A 17,974-nucleotide genomic window follows, 5' to 3' on the forward strand; every position below is an offset into this window, starting at 1 on the left:
CACTCTTATGAATTGGATGCAATTGTCTTCTCCACCTTACACAACAGGAAAGCATCTGAGTCGCATAGCTAGGAAGTGGAACAGCCAGGAGTTCAAGCAATCAAGCAGCTGGATCAAGCAGCTAGACATTCACCAATAATGTCTCTAACATGAAGGGTTACTAATGATGATGGTTTTGCTCTGGGGCAGAGATGGGAATCAAACCCAGATTCACACGACTTAACGATTCACAGTATTTTCCACCCAATCAAATGACTTCTGTCCAAAATAAATACCTACACACTTTTTCCTGCAGTGTTCCACACATGTGGAAACACAAGGACGTTTAGGTGTGCTGAAATTTCACTTGGCCCCCACTCACGAAGCATTGCTTGCCTTAAGCAATGGGCCAGAGATGTTCACTAGACGTCATTGTCAAAATTTCCTGCAATCGGCTCTCTGCTCCTTAAAATCAGAAATCTTAGTTTCTCATCAAACACTTAGTTGCTGTGGCTAGCCAGGGAAAAGATTGTGAGGATTCTTCTCATCTACTTTCCACCTGGCATGAACATGAGAAACGACCTTCCAAGGGTGACCATGACCACCCTGTCATGATTGTGTAGCTTGTGCCACATTCTGACCTCACTGCTTTACCCACATTATTTCCTAGAACCCTCACACCAGACTCCAGAGGGAGGCACACTCTAGTCATTCAGCAATGGCTACTGAGCATGTGCTATTTATCAGGCACTCTTTTGTTTTACTGAAGATCAAGTATTGAACTGGAGAAATCATACCTCCAAAGTCTACAATCTAGAGGGGAGAAAGGTAATAAAGAAGCAAATGCACATTCATAGAACTGGATATGCATATTGACATGGGTGTGAATGCCAGAAATTGGACCACAGAGAGAGAATCGCTGTGTAAAAGATTGTATCAGGGTAAGAGGGAGAGACCGAGAATTGTGGGAGCCTCTGCATTAGAGAGAGTGACTGAGAATGGCCTTTCTAGAACAGCTGACACTGAATCATGGAGATCTGAAGAAACAGAAGGAGTCCCACCCCTTATCTTCTGGGAATGGTGTTTCTGCAGACAGACACAAGTCAGTGCCTGAGATTGCATTGTATTTGGGAAGCTAGAGAAATAGCAGGGAGACTGCTCGGTTTGGGGAAGAGATGGGCAAAGCTCAAGGTCAGATGGAACAGGGGCTTTGGCGTTTTTCCTAAGTGTCATGGAGGCTATAGGGGATTTTCATCTCAGCAGCGACATGACCTTGCTCTAGCTACTATGTGGAGAGAATGGAGAGGGTGCAGAGGTGCAAAGCAGCAAGACTGGTCAGGTACCTGTGTGATGTGCTGGGGGAACCATGGTGCTTGGATTAGAGAGAGCATTGGCAGAAGCAGGAAGTGGCTGGTCCTAGGACGATCTTAGTGATAAAGTCCGTAGGCCTGGCTGGCTACAGGGTGGCAGATAGGAATAAAGGATGACTCCAGTGTGACCCATGCATCCAGGTGAATGGCTGTGTCATTCACTGAGATGGGACAGCAGGATGAGCAGGTTTGGTGAGAAAAATAAAGAGAGTACTTGGATGATCACAATTTTATGGATGAGAAAAACAGGATTGAAATCATTTCCGCCAATTGCTCAGAATCTCACAGCAAGAGAGGTGGACACTAAATTAAACCTCAAGCATTTCGACTCTTAACAAAATGCATATCCTCTTTCTCTTCAGTACTTCTCTGCGTGCCACCAAATCCCCTCATCTCTGGTTCTCTCCTGAAACTTGATTCCATGAGAGCTACTAACTAAAGGTAAGTTACCAGTTGTCTACATATGAACATGGCTCAACTCTTCCAAGAGTTGAGACACTTTTGTTTGTTATGTTGACTTTCAATTCATGCCTGTTATCTCAGATTCCCATGGTTCAGACTAGCTGAGGCGAATGATCTCATTTTGCAGAGATAAATCAGGGTGTTATGGGCTAAATTGTGTCTCTACCCCTGCAAATGTATTCATTGGTGCCCTAACACCCAATGTGGCAGTATTTGGGGATAGGACCCATAAGGAGGTAATAAAGGTTAAGTGAGGTTGTAAATCTAGGACCTTAATCCAGTAGGCTTGGTGTTCTTTTTTTTTTTTTTTTTAAGATTTATTTATTTATTTATTTATTTATTTATTTATTAGAGAGAGAGAGAGAGAGAGGCAGAGACATAGGAGGAGGGAGAAGCAGGCTCCATGCCGGGAACCTGACGTGGGACTCAATCCGGGGACTCCAGGATCGTGCCCTGGGCCAAAGGCAGGCGCTAAACCACTGAGCCACCCAGGGATCCCTAGGCCTGGTGTTCTTATGAGAAGAGCCACCAGAGATCTTTTTCTCTATATATAAGCATAGCAGAAAGGCCATGTGAGGACTCAGGGAGACGCTGGGCATTTACAAGTCACAAAGAGAGCCTTCACCCAGAAATCAAATCTGCCTGCATTTTGATCATGGATGCCTAGCCTCCAGAACTCTGAGAAAAGACATTTCCATTGTCCAAGCCACCCAGTCTCGGGTATTTTGTTATGGCAGCCCTTACAAATTAATACACAGGATTTCAGGAAGATTTACGTATCTTATCTACACAACTCTCAAAAACAACAATGTCTGGTGAAGGGTGAATGCCTGCTACTCATTGTGTGCTGTGTCACTGTGAAACATGCACCTAATGTCCCCAACTAATAAGTGGGAGACCCAGGATTTAAAAGTTAGTCTATCTGACATTAATGCCCGTATATTTTCCACAGGGTCTAGAGCCAGCATTACCAGAAGAACTAAATCCAAACCCAAGGCCATTTTTGCAGAAGATAAACTAGCCCCACATAATCCCCTCTCTGCTAGAGTCATTAGTGATTTCTTTCTGGGTTTCCCTGTGATTCACATGAAAGCTCTAGAATCTAAGTCCAGCTCTGCCCCTTAGTAGGTTTAGGACCTTTGGTTTGGGGATTTTTTCCCCCATTTTTCTTTTTCCTCATCTCAATCCTACTAGCATTGTTGCTTAGATACCAATCCTGGTTCTGAAAAATATTTTATCACAGCTGGTTGAGTGCCTTGGGGGCATAATAAAGATTCAGTTGAGCAAGAAAGGAATAATGGGTCCCCTCTAGTGCCCATGTCGGCCCTTCCAGAGGGTAGGGTGTTCTGGGTCCTGCTCAGAGTGTCCTGAACATGCCTTTAGGGGGTGGGTCCAGGTGAATCTCCAGAAGGTGCCTCACAAACACTGCACATATTTATTACCACCTCTGTGACTTCATGAATATTCAGGAATATAACTTTCCATGATCTTTGGGAGAAGTCTCATTAGAATTGAGAGCATTTTTCTAAATTTACCCATGGGGCAGTGGCTCAGTCAGTTGAATGGCTGACTCTTGATTTCCACCCTCTGCCCCACCCCTCCTCAAATAAATAAATCTTAAAAAAAAAAAAAAGAAATACTTTAAAAACAAATAAATAAAATTTACCCCCAAAAAAGAGAGAAATAAATCAAAGTCAAAGATGGTCTCTTCCCTGACAACAAAAGCTCCAGTATTGGCCACAAACGTTAGCTGATTTAAATAAAAGGTATGGAGAACTGGTCTCACATTCCCACTGATTTTGTTTGTAGCATCCTGGACAGTCATTGTTATGGCCTGGAAACAGTGGTGTAAGATGAGTAACTAGAATTAACTCGAAAGAAAGAAAGAAAGAAAGAAAGAAAGAAAGAAAGAAAGAAAGAAAAAAGGAAAGGAAAGGAAAGGAAAGGAAAGGAAAGGAAAGGAAAGGAAAGGAAAGGAAAGAAAGGAGGGAGGGAGGGAGGAAGGAAGGAAGGAAGGAAGGAAGGAAGGAAGGAAGGAAGGAAGGAAGGAAGGGAAAGATATTCACTGGGTTCTCCAATGGGATGCATGTGGCCCCAGCATTTCAGAGATCCAGCGTGCAGGTTCAGAAAGCAAAAGTAACTTCCCAGGGTCACTCAGCTGGCTGCCTGGAGTGAACCTGTGCTCTGCCACTTCTGACTCAGTTTCCCCATATATCAAGCCAGAGACACAATTCCCACAACATGAAGCTGTGTGAGACCTCTCCCAGCCTCATCCCCGCCGTGTTGCTTACAGGGGACTGACAGGTGACCTCCTTATCTGCAGAGCCCAGAGACTGTGTCAAGATCCATCCATTTTAGCAAAATAGCAAAACACAAAGAGCAAAAACCTATGTGTCAGATAGGAGAAACCCAGCTTCTCCTGGCTCTGTGCTTTTATCAAAGTTCCCCCACTGCCCTCAAATTCCATTTTTTCATCTCTACTTGGAAAAGGCAGATGTGTTTCTAACCAGTAGCCAGTCCTCGTATGTCTGCAAATGGGCCGTAAGTGAAGTAACTCTGGGAAGACCTTAGCTCAGAAGGACATGGAAGTGTGAGGTTAGCCCTGGGGGTTCACCAGGACTCCAGGTCCCCCCATTTACAGGTACTCACTCCTCCACTCCTTGTCTCTCTTACAAAGTGGACAGACCTCTTCCACTCTCCCCAGTTCCCTCCAGAGATGGTGACTGGAAAAGGTATGCAAACATCCATCAAGCCCATACAATGGAATTGGAGTTAAGATCTGTCCTCCACATGGGGTGCCTAGGTGACTCAGTCAGTTAAGCGTCTCTTTTTTCTTAAAAAAGATTTATGTATTTGTTCATTAGAGACACAGAGAGAGAGCCAGAGACCTAGACAGAAGGAGAAGCAGGCTCCATGCGAGGACCCCGATGTGGGACTCGATCCCAGGACCCCAGGATCATGATCATGATCTGACCCAAAGGCAGACGCTCAACCACTGAGCCACCCAATTACTCCAAACGTCCAACTCTTAATTTCAGCTCATGTCATGATCTCAGGGTCGTGAGATGGAGCCCACATTGGGCTCCTCTCTCAGGGCAGAGTCCTCTTGAGATATTCCCTCTTCCTCTCCTCCTCCCCCACTCACAAGCACTTCCTCTCTAAAATAAATAAATAAATAAATAAATAAATAAATAAATAAAATCTTTAAAAAACAGTTATTAAGGGAGTAAACAGTATTCAATGGATATGGAAGGATCAAGCAAGCTACAGAGCAAGGCTGCCCAAACTTCAGCGAGCATCGGGTCACCTGGAGTGCTGGCTACTGCTCAGGGGGGCTGGTCCTGACCCCAGGGTTCCAGCAGGTCTGGTGTGGGGGCTAAGGATTTGCATTTCTGACTCTTGTGCAGGTGAGTTCCTAAACCATGTTCCTGATTCTTCTATGCACCCCATGATTTAGGGCACAGAGAACCTGCCGTGGGGTCAGTCCGGGTGCCGGGTGCTGAGAGAGCAGCTCTCATGGGAGGAGCAGGAGCAGAGGGTATAAATCAGAGGCAAGTATCTGCTCAGACGCAGGCCATCTGCAGGTCACTGGAGGTGATGAAAAGTTTAGCGAGCTGGCTGTCCCTGGCTGTCTGTATGAGTGGGCTGAAAGCAGGTGGGTGAAGGAGGGGAGAGGGGGGTCACGGCAGGAAGGGGAGACACAGGATGCAGCAGGGCAGGAGCCAGATTCAACCCACTGTCTCTGAGGTCTTTGACACACAGCATAATAGCTGGTGCAAGACAGAGGATGTGGAGGCTCCGCTTATATCAAGTGTCTGAAATTGTCAAACTCCTAGAAACGCCGTGCAGAGGGGTGGACGCCAAGGCTGGTGAGAAGGGAGCCGGGGGCTTGCTGTTCTGTGTGTGCAAAGCTTCAGTCATGCAGGATGAGGACGGTCTGCCTGCAGTCAGAATACTGTATCCTGCCCTTAAACGTGTGCCAAGAAGGTAGATCTCATGCAGAGTGTTCTTGCCACAATCAAAAAAAAAAAAAGAAAGAAAGAAAGAAAGAAAGAAAGAAAGAAAGAAAGAAGAAAGGAAAGAAAGAAAGAAAGAAAGAAAGAAAGAAAGAAAGAAAGAAAGAAAGAAAAAGAAAGAAAGAAAGAAAGAAAGAAGAAAGAAAGAAAGAAAGAAAGAAAGAAAGAAAGAAAGAAAAAAAAAAGGAAGGAAGGAAAGAAGGAAGGAAGAAAAAGAAAGAAAAGAAAAGAAAGAAAAGAAAAAAGAAAAGAAAAGAAAAGAAAAGAAAAGGACACTTGTTTTTTTAGTTGTTTTATTTGTTTGTTTTTTATTCATGAGAGACACACAGAGAGAGAGGCAGAGACATAGGCAGAGGGAGAAGCAGGCTTCTCACAGGGAACCTGTTGCGGGACTCGATCCTACGACCCCGGATCACAACCTGAGCCAAAGGCAGATGCTCAACCACGAGCCACCCAGGCATCCCGAAAGAGGACACTTATTATGTATTGTCTTGTAAAGTTCTCTTTTGTGATTTCCCTTTTATAACTTGAAGTTTGAACCGTCTAAATTGCCTCCCTAGAAAACAAAGTCAATAGAGAGCAAGTGATCTTTATCTCAGTCATCGCTGTGGTAAGGTAGGCAAATCCCCTAGAAGAGCCCCTGCCCTGCATGCGCACAGGAGGGGTACACGGTGCTTTCCCACTCTCTGGAGCCAGAGAGACGGTACATGGCGTGGGGTGCCACGGGCTGTCCAAGCAGAAGGCACTGGAACCTGCTCGAGGGTTTGGGCTTAGGTTGGCGGGTTCTGGGGGCTGGGTGAGAAAAAGCCGGAGTTGGCTCCGTTGAATGCTGCCAGGGAGCAGGAGGTGATTCTGGGCCTGGGTGTCCACAAACCCTCTCCGTGGAGAAAGCAGGCCAGAGAGAGGAAGAATTGGTGGCGGAGCAGCAGCCACTCATGTCAGCCCAGGGGAAGGCGTGGCTGGTAACCTGGGGCACAGCGACCTGGACTCTACCTGTGCTTACACAAGATTCCAAGGCCGTCGGTCTTGCTGTCTCACTGTGTCACGATCTCACAGGACACCTGTCTGATGAGATGACTCTGAGTTGCTTGTGTCCAGCTGAAGAATGGCATTGCGCAGCAGCAGGGGCCAGGCTCCGGGGTGTTGGGGGGCTGCTTTGTTTTCTCTCTGTCAACACACGGAGGGCGCTCAGTAGGTCTTCAGTATCAGTGCTGGTGTTTCTCCAGCATCATGAGCTGGGGGAGGACCAGGAGGACCAGGTGGGAGGAGTCAAAACCATTTATCGAATGGTAAAAATAGTAATGTTATATAAATAATAGTGAAAGGGAATATAAGGGAAGGGAGAAGAAAAGTGTGGGAAACATCAGAAAGGGAGACAGAATGTAAAGACTGCTAACTCTGGGAAACGAACTAGGGGTGGTGGAAGGGGAGAAGGGCGGGGGGTGGGAGTGAATGGGTGACGGGCACTGGGGGTTATTCTGTATGTTAGTAAATTGAACACCAATAAAAAATAAATTAAAAAAAATAAACCAAAAAAAAATAGTAATGTTAGAAAAAAAAATAGTAATGTTAGGCTGGAAGTGTGATGCGAGAATGACCTGAAGCACAGTGACAGAAGGTCTGCAAGGATTTGGCACGTTCAGCCCTACCCGTAGATGAGAATGGCCAAGGACCGCTTCTGGGGACACCAGGGTCTGAAAGAAATAGCCTGTTCCCTGGAACCAGGCCAGGGTAGACGTGAGCCCAGGCTGCACCCATTTCTGACTGTGGACGATGTTTTGGGTGAAAATCTCTCTCTGCTCTTTCACCTGTAAAATGAGAAGCCTGCGGGTATTACAGACACCAGAGAGGAGAGGTGGGTTGATATTAGGCACCGCGGTGGCAGAGCCAAGAGCGCTGTGACGGACAAAGCAGAAAAGTCACCCCACAGCAGCTGGCATTTGTAACAAAATGTCAGCACCCGTGGTTTTATCCTAAAGTATCCTAACTCGCCACCAGAACCGAGAGGGGGCTCAGTTGTGTGGCAGCTCCTCTAAGGGTTCCGGGGACGGAAACAGTGCCCGCCCCCGCCCCCCCGAGACAGGATCATTTTAGAGGCTCAGTTTCTGGAGCCTTCAGTACCTGGACTATTTAGTTTTGTGGCTTTGAAAGTGATTCCCTTCTCTACAGCTCCACTTCTGTATCTACAAATTGGAGGTCATTATTAATATATAACCCATAAATATAGCCTATAATAATCCCAACCTTACAGGGGCAGTGCAAGCATCGGTGTCAATGAGATAATTGACATAAGGCGCTAAATACAAAGGTGGGCACCTAGAGAACCACCTCCAATGACCATTTATTTAGCCATGCCTTCAAAATCATTGACATCTTGTTGGCTTCTCTCTGGAGACCGAGGCCATGATCCCTTAACATGGATGCCAGACACACCACACAGTAGCTCCCGAGTTAGAGTGTCATCCAAATCTACAGCATTGTAGTATCTTAGCATTGTTGTATCAGGGATAAAGTGAGGATTATGGATTAAGTCTTAATGGACTTAATCAAGGATTAAGTCACAATGGACTTAATCATGGATTAAGTCACTTGCACAGGTAAAGTGACAATTCCAAGATAGTAGCAATATCATTTTCAGAACACAGCCTCTGAAGTCAGACTTCTTGACTCTCGACCTGGTTCTCACCAGTTGGTGGTCACATGACTCTGGTCCCGTTTTCTCATCTGTAAACTGTTGGGAGAATGGGGAGAACGGGAGAGCTCTAAATTAGAACGTCTCCTAGGGCTGTTTTGGAGGTCAACTGAGAACAGTAACTATAACATAGCAGCAGCAGATTAGATCGTAACCAATGTTTTTGGGTAACGAGCTTTCTTACTTCCCTTCTAGTCTTTAACAAGACCTAACCTGGTTTTTATGGTCTAACCTCACTCCCCAGAATGGGCTCAGGGATGATATAAGAGCAAAGTTTTCCAAGAAGCAAAACGCAACAGAACAAAATCACCCCCGAGGTTACACTGAACAAACAGATTGTTTTCCTGAAACGTTAACATGTGGACAAAACCAAGAACATTCCCTCCAAACTTCAGACTTGTGGGATTTCAACCAACGGGTGAAAGTTGAGCAAACTAGATTTACTCCAACTTAGTCCAAGAAAAACCTTGGGAATAGTCGGAGCTCATACCTGAGTTAATGGGCTTTTCTGGGTAGATGTGAGATAGCCCACTCCTGTGGAAAGTGACCACAAAGTCATCCAGAATGTGATAGCGTACGTTTTTCTGCAACAGAAGGGCAGTTGGCTACATGTGCTTCAAGATATTTTAATAGTCATTAGTCTAGGAATGGAGTATTTTAGGAGGCGGTCTAAATTTTACCCTTTTTTTCTCTCTCTCTTTCAGAATTGATTTCCCATTTAAACCCTCCGGTTCTAGGTAAGGAGACACCTCTTTATATGTTAGCATCTCAAATGTCAGCCACAGCCATGAAAAAATATCATGTTCTTGAAGCTCCTCGCACTTCCCGCCATTTTGCTCTTTCTTTTGTTATTCTTCTGGCACCTTCCCTGGTCATGACAGCCAAATCACATATTCATAAAATACACCCATTTTAAGTGTACCATGCAATGATTTTTAGTAAATTTATAAAGGAGTATAAACATCACCACAATCCAGTTCTAGAACATGTTCATCACCCCCAAGAAGATCCCTTGTATCCATTTGCCATCACCCCACATTCTTGTCTCCAGGCACAAGCAACCACTAGTCTACTTTATTTCTCTATAGATTGGTCTTCTGGGCATTTCATATAAATGGAATCATACATGTGATCTTTTATACCTGCTTTTAAGTTAGAAAGTTAATCATGGAACTCATATGTGCTCACCATAGATAACGTTGCCTCAGTGTCTCAGTTCTTGGAAGAATTGATTCATTTCTGCACGTGGACAACTGGTACTCAGTTTTAACCTACACACTCATGAAATTGGGAATTTTGAGAGAAATGGAGGTGTGGGAACACTTTATGGGGTAATCAAGCCAGTGAAAGGGAAACTTCTTTTTTTTTTTTAAGATTTTAATTTTATTCATGAGAGACACACAGAGAGGCAGAGACACAGGCAGGGGGAGAAGCAGGCTCCATGCAGGGACCCCGAAGTGAGACTCGATGCCGGGACTCCAGGATCATGCCCTGACCTGAAGGCAGGCGCTAAACCACTGAGCCACCCAGGGATCCCCAAAAGGGAAATTTTAGTCCTAAATGTTAGTTGGTTTCTTAACTACTTCAATCACCAACCACTTGTTTGGGGATTGAACCAACATAGCCTAAAGTATATACTGGAAAATATGGCCCATTAGCCCTCTTGACTTTGGGGTCAGAAGGAAGCTATTTTCAGAGCAGTCAGCAGGAATCAGAGTCTCTACATGTGGGGATCACATGCTGAGGACCAAAGCTGACCTTAGCAGGAGCCTCGTGACAGTGCCCAGTTCACTGGACTGATGTGGGGATATCATTAAATGCATTAGTGCTTGTAAATTATTTATAATATGTCCAACAGAGAGTAAACTATATTATATAAATATATAATAATAAATAATTTAATAAACATAACTAATGCTAACTCATACAAATTGTTAATTTAAAATATTAAATAATAAATATCAAAAAGACAAATAATATAGTCAAATAACAAAATGCTAACATACTTAATAAATAACATTATTAAATAATAAATATAATGTATATCAATAAATAACAAATAATTGCTAAATAATAAAAATAAATTTATCTTGTGTCAAAATTATTTCAGGCTTGTGAAGGGCCAACCAACACTTATTCGTTAAGTGTCTATTATGTGCCGGTCCCTATCTGTTGATATCATGGATCTAGTTTTGAACCAGATACATAGGGTCATTTCTGACAAATGAGAAAGATTCTGAACAAGTCATTGTGCATTAAATAATTATAAGAAGTGAGAACTTGTGCAAAAGTGCAATACAAGTGGATCTAACACAGTCTGGATGTTCCAGAAATTTCCATGAAGATTCACATCTAGGCTGAACCTAAGAGGAGGGTGAACAGGCAAAGAGTGCAAGATTTTCCTGCCAGGCAGGGAAAATTGTGTGAGTAAATCCCCAAGGTGAGAAAGATGGTGGCACACTCAGGATGCCTAAGAAGGCATGAGGAGAAAGAACACAGGAAAGGTGATCCACCATGAGGCTTGAAGTCCAACATCAAGCAGAATATCATAAGCCATTTCAGTGCTACTTCTCATCCTGAGAGTGGTGGGTTATGAATAGGTTCAGGGGAGGGGCAGGCTGGTCTTTGGGAATAAACATTTCTCTGCAGTGTGGAGAATGGATGGGACAAATAGGATGGAGGCATCCAGAAATAAGTTATTGTCATAGGCAAGGCAAGTCATGATGCTAGGTAGTGATCAAAGTGCAGAGAGGAGTGGATAGCTTTGAGAGATACTCAGGACCCAACTCTGGCAGCTAAGAGACTTACTTTTCTAGGACAGAGGGAGAAATGAGAGTATGAGAAAGACTCCAGAATTTTGGCTTACAAGATGAAGTGTGGGCCCTCTGGTCACGTATATTTAGTGCCACACACAGGTAATGCAATTGGTGAGACCAAACACATGTGGACATGGAGCAGTGAGTGGGCAAACATGGTGCCATAATTGGGACTGGTGTTAGAAAGTCAATTCCCTTTGCAAGCTTGACCCACACCTGGCATGTTTCCTCTTTTCCAGAGTTTGTTAACAGTACCTGTGTCTTTCCATTTATGTTTGGTGACACCATCTACTACAACTGCATCTCTGTCCACAGCGATTATGATTGGTGTTCACTCGACAAGAAATTCCGAGGGAGATGGCGGTACTGCACCGGGGAAGGTAGGCATGGTTAGGATGGGCTGTCTTGGATGCCTAAGGATCCAAGAAGTGACTGACTACTACAGTAGCTAAGTGACTTTGGCATTGGATAAATGTGACTCTGAATCCTGACTGTTCTACATGTGTTGACCTCTTTGAAAATAGTTGGGTATGGTAGACAAAACATACGTTGTGAGTTTAGCGATGGTTGATCCTAAAACTTGCCGTGTCCACATTTCCCCTTCTGCTCCATCCTTTCTCTGCAGATCCCCCCAAGTGTACCTTCCCCTTCTTCTTCAGAAGCAAACTCTTTCACAAATGCACCAAAGAGGGCTATATTTTGAATTGGAGTTGGTGCTCATTGACAAAAAACTATAACCAAGATAGAAAATGGAAGAAATGCTCTCCTCATAAGTAAGTTGGCTGGGGAAGGAGGGTGTGTATGTGTGTGTGTGTGTGTGTGTTGAGGAGAGGTCTCTTAAAGAGGGATACCTTCTATGTTAATGGAAAAGGAAGCTTGAAGTCTGCGTTACCCAGTGATGGGTTAGATTGCGAGGGTCAGCAAATGTTTCCTCTAAAGGGTCCATTCGTAAGAATTTTAGGCTTCACGGATCTTATGGTCTCTTATATACTCAACTTTGCCCAGTAGCACAAAAGTAGCCACAGGCAATAAAAAAAAAAAAATGAGCATGGCTGTGTTCCAATAAAACTTTATCTATGGACTCTGAAGTTTGAATCTCATATAATTTTCAAGGGTCACAAAGTATCAATCACCTTCTGATTTTCATTTTCAATTAACCACTTAAAAATTAGAAAACCAGGTCAGGGATCCCTGGGTGGCGCAGCGGTTTGGCGCCTGCCTTTGGCCCAGGGCGCGATCCTGGAGACCCGGGATCGAATCCCACGTCAGGCTCCCGGTGCATGGAGCCTGCTTCTCCCTCTGCCTGTGTCTCTGCCTCTCTCTCTCTGTGTGACTATCATAAATAAATTAAAAAATTTAAAAAAAAAAAAAAAAAGAAAGAAAACCAGGTCAGCCTGGATGGCTCAGAGGTTTAGCGCCACCTTCAGCCCAGGGCCTGATCCTGGAAACCCAGGATGGAATCCCACGTCAGGCTATCTGCATGGAGCCTGCCTCTCCCTCTGCCTGTGTCTCTGACGCTCTCTCTCTCTCTCTCTCTCTCTCTGTGTGTGTGTGTCTCTCATGAATAAATAAATACATAAAAATCTTAAAAGAAAATAAGAAAACCAGTAGTTCATGGGTCATAAAAATAGATGACAGGTTGGATTTGGCCTCTGGGCTCTAGCTTGCTGGCCCCTGGTTTGAATGATCTGTCCTTGACCCCATGAAATGAAGAAATGAGGTTAGTTTCCTTTGAAAAGAAGATATGGGAAGGAGAAGAAGGACATTACCCCTGCTGTCGCAGTCACATCCCTTCTTTGCTTCCTATTCTCTTCCACAGAAGGAAATCCAACTAGTGGCTCAGGATGTGTTCTTCTGCATTTATTCTGTGCATTTACACAAAGATAACAATTTTAAGGTCTTTTAAAACATGAATGAATGATACTATCCCTTTTGTCCTATGACTTGATCTTCATTTAAATATACACATCAGGAAGATTTTTCCACGTGAATGCATAAATCTACCTCAGTTTTCTTCACACTTTCACCAAATATCAGAATATGGATATACTATTATCCTATTAAAGTATATTTGCTTGTCTTTAATGGGTGCCTTCTACATTGATTTTTAAGCGTGTGAGGGTTGGCTTTTTAAAAATTATTATTACTGCGGATCCCTGGGAGGCCCCGTGGTTTAGTGCCTGCCTTCAGCAAAGGGCATGATCTTGGAGTCCAGGATCAAGTCCCTCATCGGCTCCCTGCATAGAGCCTGCTTCTCCCTCTACCTGTGTCTCTGCCTCTCTCTCTCTTTCTCTGTGTGTGTGTCTCATAAATAAATAAATAAATAAATAAATAAATAAATAAATAAATAAATATTTTTAAAAATAAATAAATAAAAATAAATTTTTTTATTATTATTAGAATAGCTGAGTGGAACCACTGGGTCAAAGGATATGTACATCTCAAGTGTGTGCATTACATTTTAGGTTATTCCAAATTATCCTCCATCAACATTATTAGACTGCTCATTTCTAACTTTCTTAACACTGAAAAATATCAGTTTAATAAATTTGTTCAAATAACGGACCACGTAACTTGTGTTTAATAATCAAGGGTTAAAATAATCAATAATGACACTGATTTTGAGAGTGAGAGGGAAAGGCTTTAAACCCTCCTAAAGGCACCAATCTGCAAAGTGCCTCTGTCATGTTCCACTTACTCACACTGTTTAGTTCTTAGGGGTAGACCAGATCTCCCATCAGAAACGAACCCAATCATCCTGTCTTGGAGTGTGACAGACTGTGATACTATTCTAACCTCTGTTTTTCTCCCACAGTCTTTAAATAAGTCTTGGTGTCTTGAAGGGACAGAAGTTATAGGATTCATCAGCTGCCTCTCGGAATATATTGTCTCCCTAATTATTGCGGCAATAAAGATGTGATGCCTCTTCCATATGGATGACTCCTTTTGTTGGAAAAAGGCACAGCCAATGCTCAATGGTAATCAACGCAATGCTGGCCGTGGTGGGGTAGGGAACCAGTAGGACATTTGTGGGGAAGAGCAGGCATTCAAATCAAGATCCTGGTGAATTGCTAACTGTATAATATTTGGTAAGTTAAGCAAATTCTCAGAGAGATTCGAGCTTCCCCTCATGCAGTTTTAAAATTAAAGTATAATATACACATTTAGTTTTTTGAGGTAAAATTTATGACATAGAATTACCCACTGTAATGTGAACAACTCTGTGATATTTAGTACACGATATCATGCAAGCACCACCTCTATCTAGATCCAGAACATTTTCATTACCCCAGAAGGAAACCCTGTACCCATTAAGCAGACAGTCCCCCTCACCCCCCCTCCAGCCCCTGGCCACCACTCATCTTCTGTCTGTGCTATGGATTGGCCCATTATGGATGTTTCATACACGTGGAATCAGATGATATGTGACCTTTTGTGTCTGGCTTCTTTCACTTAGAATAATGTTTTTGAGGTTCATCCACTTTGTAGCATGTATCATTGTATCAATACTTCATTTCTTTTTTATGGCAAAGTAATATTCCATTCTATGGATCTACCACACTTCGTTTATTCATTGACATATATATTTTATAAAGTGCAAAGGTCATGTCTGTGGAGACCGGTGAATTTTCACAGACTATAGAGTCCATGTAACTGACCATCATACTAAGAAACAGATCATTTCCAGCCCTGCTTCCTGCCAACTTCCAGGCTCTAACCACCAAGTAGAACCACCCGCCTAGTTTCTGACCATGTAGATAAGTTTTATCTCTTTTTGTATTTCATACAGATCAAATCATACCCACATATCATGTGCATGGGATTTATCCCTGCTGTTTGTTTGTTTTTTAAGATTTTATTTATTGGGGATCCCTGGGTGGCGCAGCGGTTTGGCGCCTGCCTTTGGCCCAGGGCGCGATCCTGGAGACCCGGGATCAAATCCCACATCGGGCTCCCGGTGCATGGAGCCTGCTTCTCCCCCTGCCTGTGTCTCTGCCTCTCTCTCTCTCTGTGACTATCATAAATAAATTCTAAAAAATTAAAAAAATATTTTATTTATTTATTCATGAGAGACACAGAGAGAGAGAGAGGCAGAGACACAGGCAGAGGGAGAAGCAGGCTCCATGCAGGGAGCCTGATGCGGAACTAGATCCTGGGACTCCAGGATCGTGCCCTGGGCCGAAGACAGATTCCAAACCACTGAGCCACCCAAGGATCCCTATCCCTGCTGTTATATGTGGATGGAGATCCTTTTTCATTGGTGAATCAGTTTCCACTGTGTGAAGGCACTTCAAATTATTCATCCACATTACTCTTGACAATCATCAGGGTGGTCTTCATCTGGGAATGTAATGGGCAGCACAACTGTGAACATCCTATTGCATATCTTTGGTGAGCATATATTAAGATTAAGAATTGCTGAGTCAGGGCAGCCCGGGTGGCTCAGCGGTTTAGCACTGCCTTCAGCCCAGGGTGTGATCCTGGGGACCTGGGATCGAGTCCCACGTTGGGCTCCCTACATGGAGCCTGCTTCTCCCTCTGCCCGTGTCTTTGCTGCTCTCTCTCTCTCTCTCATGAATAAATAAATAAAATCTAGAAAGAAAGAAAGAAAGAAAGAAAGAAAGAAAGAAAGAAAAGAAAGAAAGAAAGAAAGAAAGAAAGAAAGAAAGAAAGAAAGAAAGAAAGAAAGAAAGAAAGAAAAATTGCTGAGTCGAGGGCACCCCTGAGTCAGGGGTGGCTCAGTCTGTTGGGCATCTGCCTTCCACTCAGCCATGAACCCAGGGTCCTGACCTCACGTCCAGCTCACTGCTCCGCAGGGAACCTGCTTCTCCCTCTCCCTCTACCATTCCCTTCATTTGTCCTCTCTCTCTCGTCAAATAAATAGATAAAATCTTGGGGCGGGCCGGGAGCCCGAAGCTAGAGAGCCTCTTGGCGCCCAGCGGCTGCTCGCGGCAGCCCGGCGGCCGTCACCATGCCACAAAATGAATATATTGAGTTACACCAGAAGCGCTATGGCTATCGTTTGGATTACCATGAGAAAAAGAGAAAGAAAGAAGGTCGAGAGGCTCATGAACGTTCAAAAAAAGCAAAAAAGATGATTGGTCTGAAAGCTAAGCTCTACCATAAACAGCGCCATGCTGAGAAAATACAAATGAAAAAGACTATCAAGATGCATGAAAAGAGAAACACCAAACAAAAGAATGATGAAAAGACTCCAGAGGGAGCAGTACCTGCATATCTATTGGACAGGGAGGGGCAGTTCCGAGCTAAAGTACTTTCCAATATGATTAAACAAAAGCGAAAAGAGAAAGCAGCAAAGTGGGAAGTTCCTTTACCCAAAGTTCGTGCTCAGGGAGAAACAGAAGTATTAAAAGTCATTCGAACAGGAAAGAGAAAAAAGAAAGCATGGAAGAGGATGGTCACTAAAGTCTGCTTTGTTGGAGATGGCTTTACTAGAAAACCACCTAAATACGAAAGATTCATTAGGTCAATGGGCTTACGTTTCAAAAAGGCCCATGTAACACATCCTGAATTGAAAGCCACCTTTTGCCTGCCAATACTCGGTGTAAAAAAGAATCCCTCATCCCCACTATATACAACTTTGGGTGTTATTACCAAAGGTACTGTCATTGAAGTGAACGTGAGTGAGTTGGGCCTTGTGACACAAGGAGGCAAAGTTATTTGGGGAAAATATGCCCAGGTTACCAACAATCCTGAAAATGATGGATGCATAAATGCAGTCCTGCTGGTTTAACAGCAGTTCCAGGCAAGTAATCCCTTATAATTACTGAAGACTACACACCTGTCAGGAAGACCATCATTGTTGTGGTTCTGGATGCTACCAAACAGCCTTACATATCTACAGTCATCAAGACATTTATTCTACTGTAAAAAAGTTGAAATAGACATTTATTAAAATAAAAAAAAAATCTTGGGACACCTGGGTGGCTCAGTGGTTGAGCATCTGCCTTCTGCTCAGGTCATGATCCCGGGGTCCTGGGATCAAGTCCTGCATCAGGCTCCCTGCATGGAGCCTGCTTCTCCCTCTGCCTGTGTCTCTGCCTCTCTCTCTCTCTGTATCTCTCATGAATAAATAAAATCTTTAAAAATAAATAATAGGTAAAATCTTTTAAAAAATTGCTGAGTCAGAAGGTATAAGTATGTTCAACATTCCTAGTTACTGGCAAACCATCAGACCATGGAAGTAGGTAGAAGACTCAGGATTTAGCGTATTAACCTTACATCTGGGCACCGACTAACAACCCGAAGAGAGTCTGGGCAGAGGTGAGGGAAGACTTTTCTTTGTTTGCTGAATTCTTGAGAGGTCAAATGGAGGTGCCTGAGCCTCGTTCTCTACCATAAAGCAAAAGCCCACATGCAGTAGGACAGTGAAGTGGACAGTTCTTACGTCTGTCCTCTGGTAGCTTCCCCCACCGTTCCCATGGTTTGGTTAATTTGAGCCAATAAAAGTTTCCCTTTTTGCATAAGTTAATTCTATTAAGTTACAACCAAAAAAAAATCCCACTCCCAGGTTTCTCAGTCCAAGAATAAAGAGATTTTTGAGAAGGCAGCTTCACCCCTGCAGCTGATTCACCAACTATGGTCCCAGCTATAGACCTGGAAACAGCGCCTGGCCCT

The 17,974-nt window shown here is 43.7% G+C and overlaps 1 protein-coding gene across 6 annotated transcripts; it reads left to right on the top strand.

The window, feature by feature from the left end:
• The first annotated feature begins 1,522 nt into the window (after window positions 1-1,522).
• LOC140602925 (ribosome biogenesis protein NSA2 homolog) lies at window positions 1,523-17,410 on the top strand. Of its 6 annotated transcripts, XM_072773208.1 has the most exons (7): window positions 1,523-1,541; window positions 1,712-1,790; window positions 9,224-9,256; window positions 11,575-11,715; window positions 11,961-12,108; window positions 14,151-14,313; window positions 16,221-17,410. In XM_072773208.1, the coding sequence occupies exon 7, from the start codon at window positions 16,308-16,310 to the stop codon at window positions 17,088-17,090; it is 783 nt and encodes a 260-aa protein (XP_072629309.1). In that variant the 5' UTR covers window positions 1,523-1,541; window positions 1,712-1,790; window positions 9,224-9,256; window positions 11,575-11,715; window positions 11,961-12,108; window positions 14,151-14,313; window positions 16,221-16,307; the 3' UTR covers window positions 17,091-17,410. The 6 variants fall into 6 exon arrangements, with proteins under 6 accessions (XP_072629309.1, XP_072629298.1, XP_072629317.1 ...); XM_072773197.1 differs by lacking the exon at window positions 1,523-1,541 and having other exon boundaries at window positions 1,554-1,790; XM_072773216.1 differs by lacking the exon at window positions 1,523-1,541 and having other exon boundaries at window positions 1,554-1,790; window positions 11,651-11,715.
• Window positions 17,411-17,974: the final 564 nt, after the last annotated feature.

The sequence above is a fragment of the Canis lupus genome, chromosome 1 (genome assembly GCF_048164855.1).
Source record: "Canis lupus baileyi chromosome 1, mCanLup2.hap1, whole genome shotgun sequence".
NCBI classification, from domain to species: domain Eukaryota; kingdom Metazoa; phylum Chordata; class Mammalia; order Carnivora; family Canidae; genus Canis; species Canis lupus.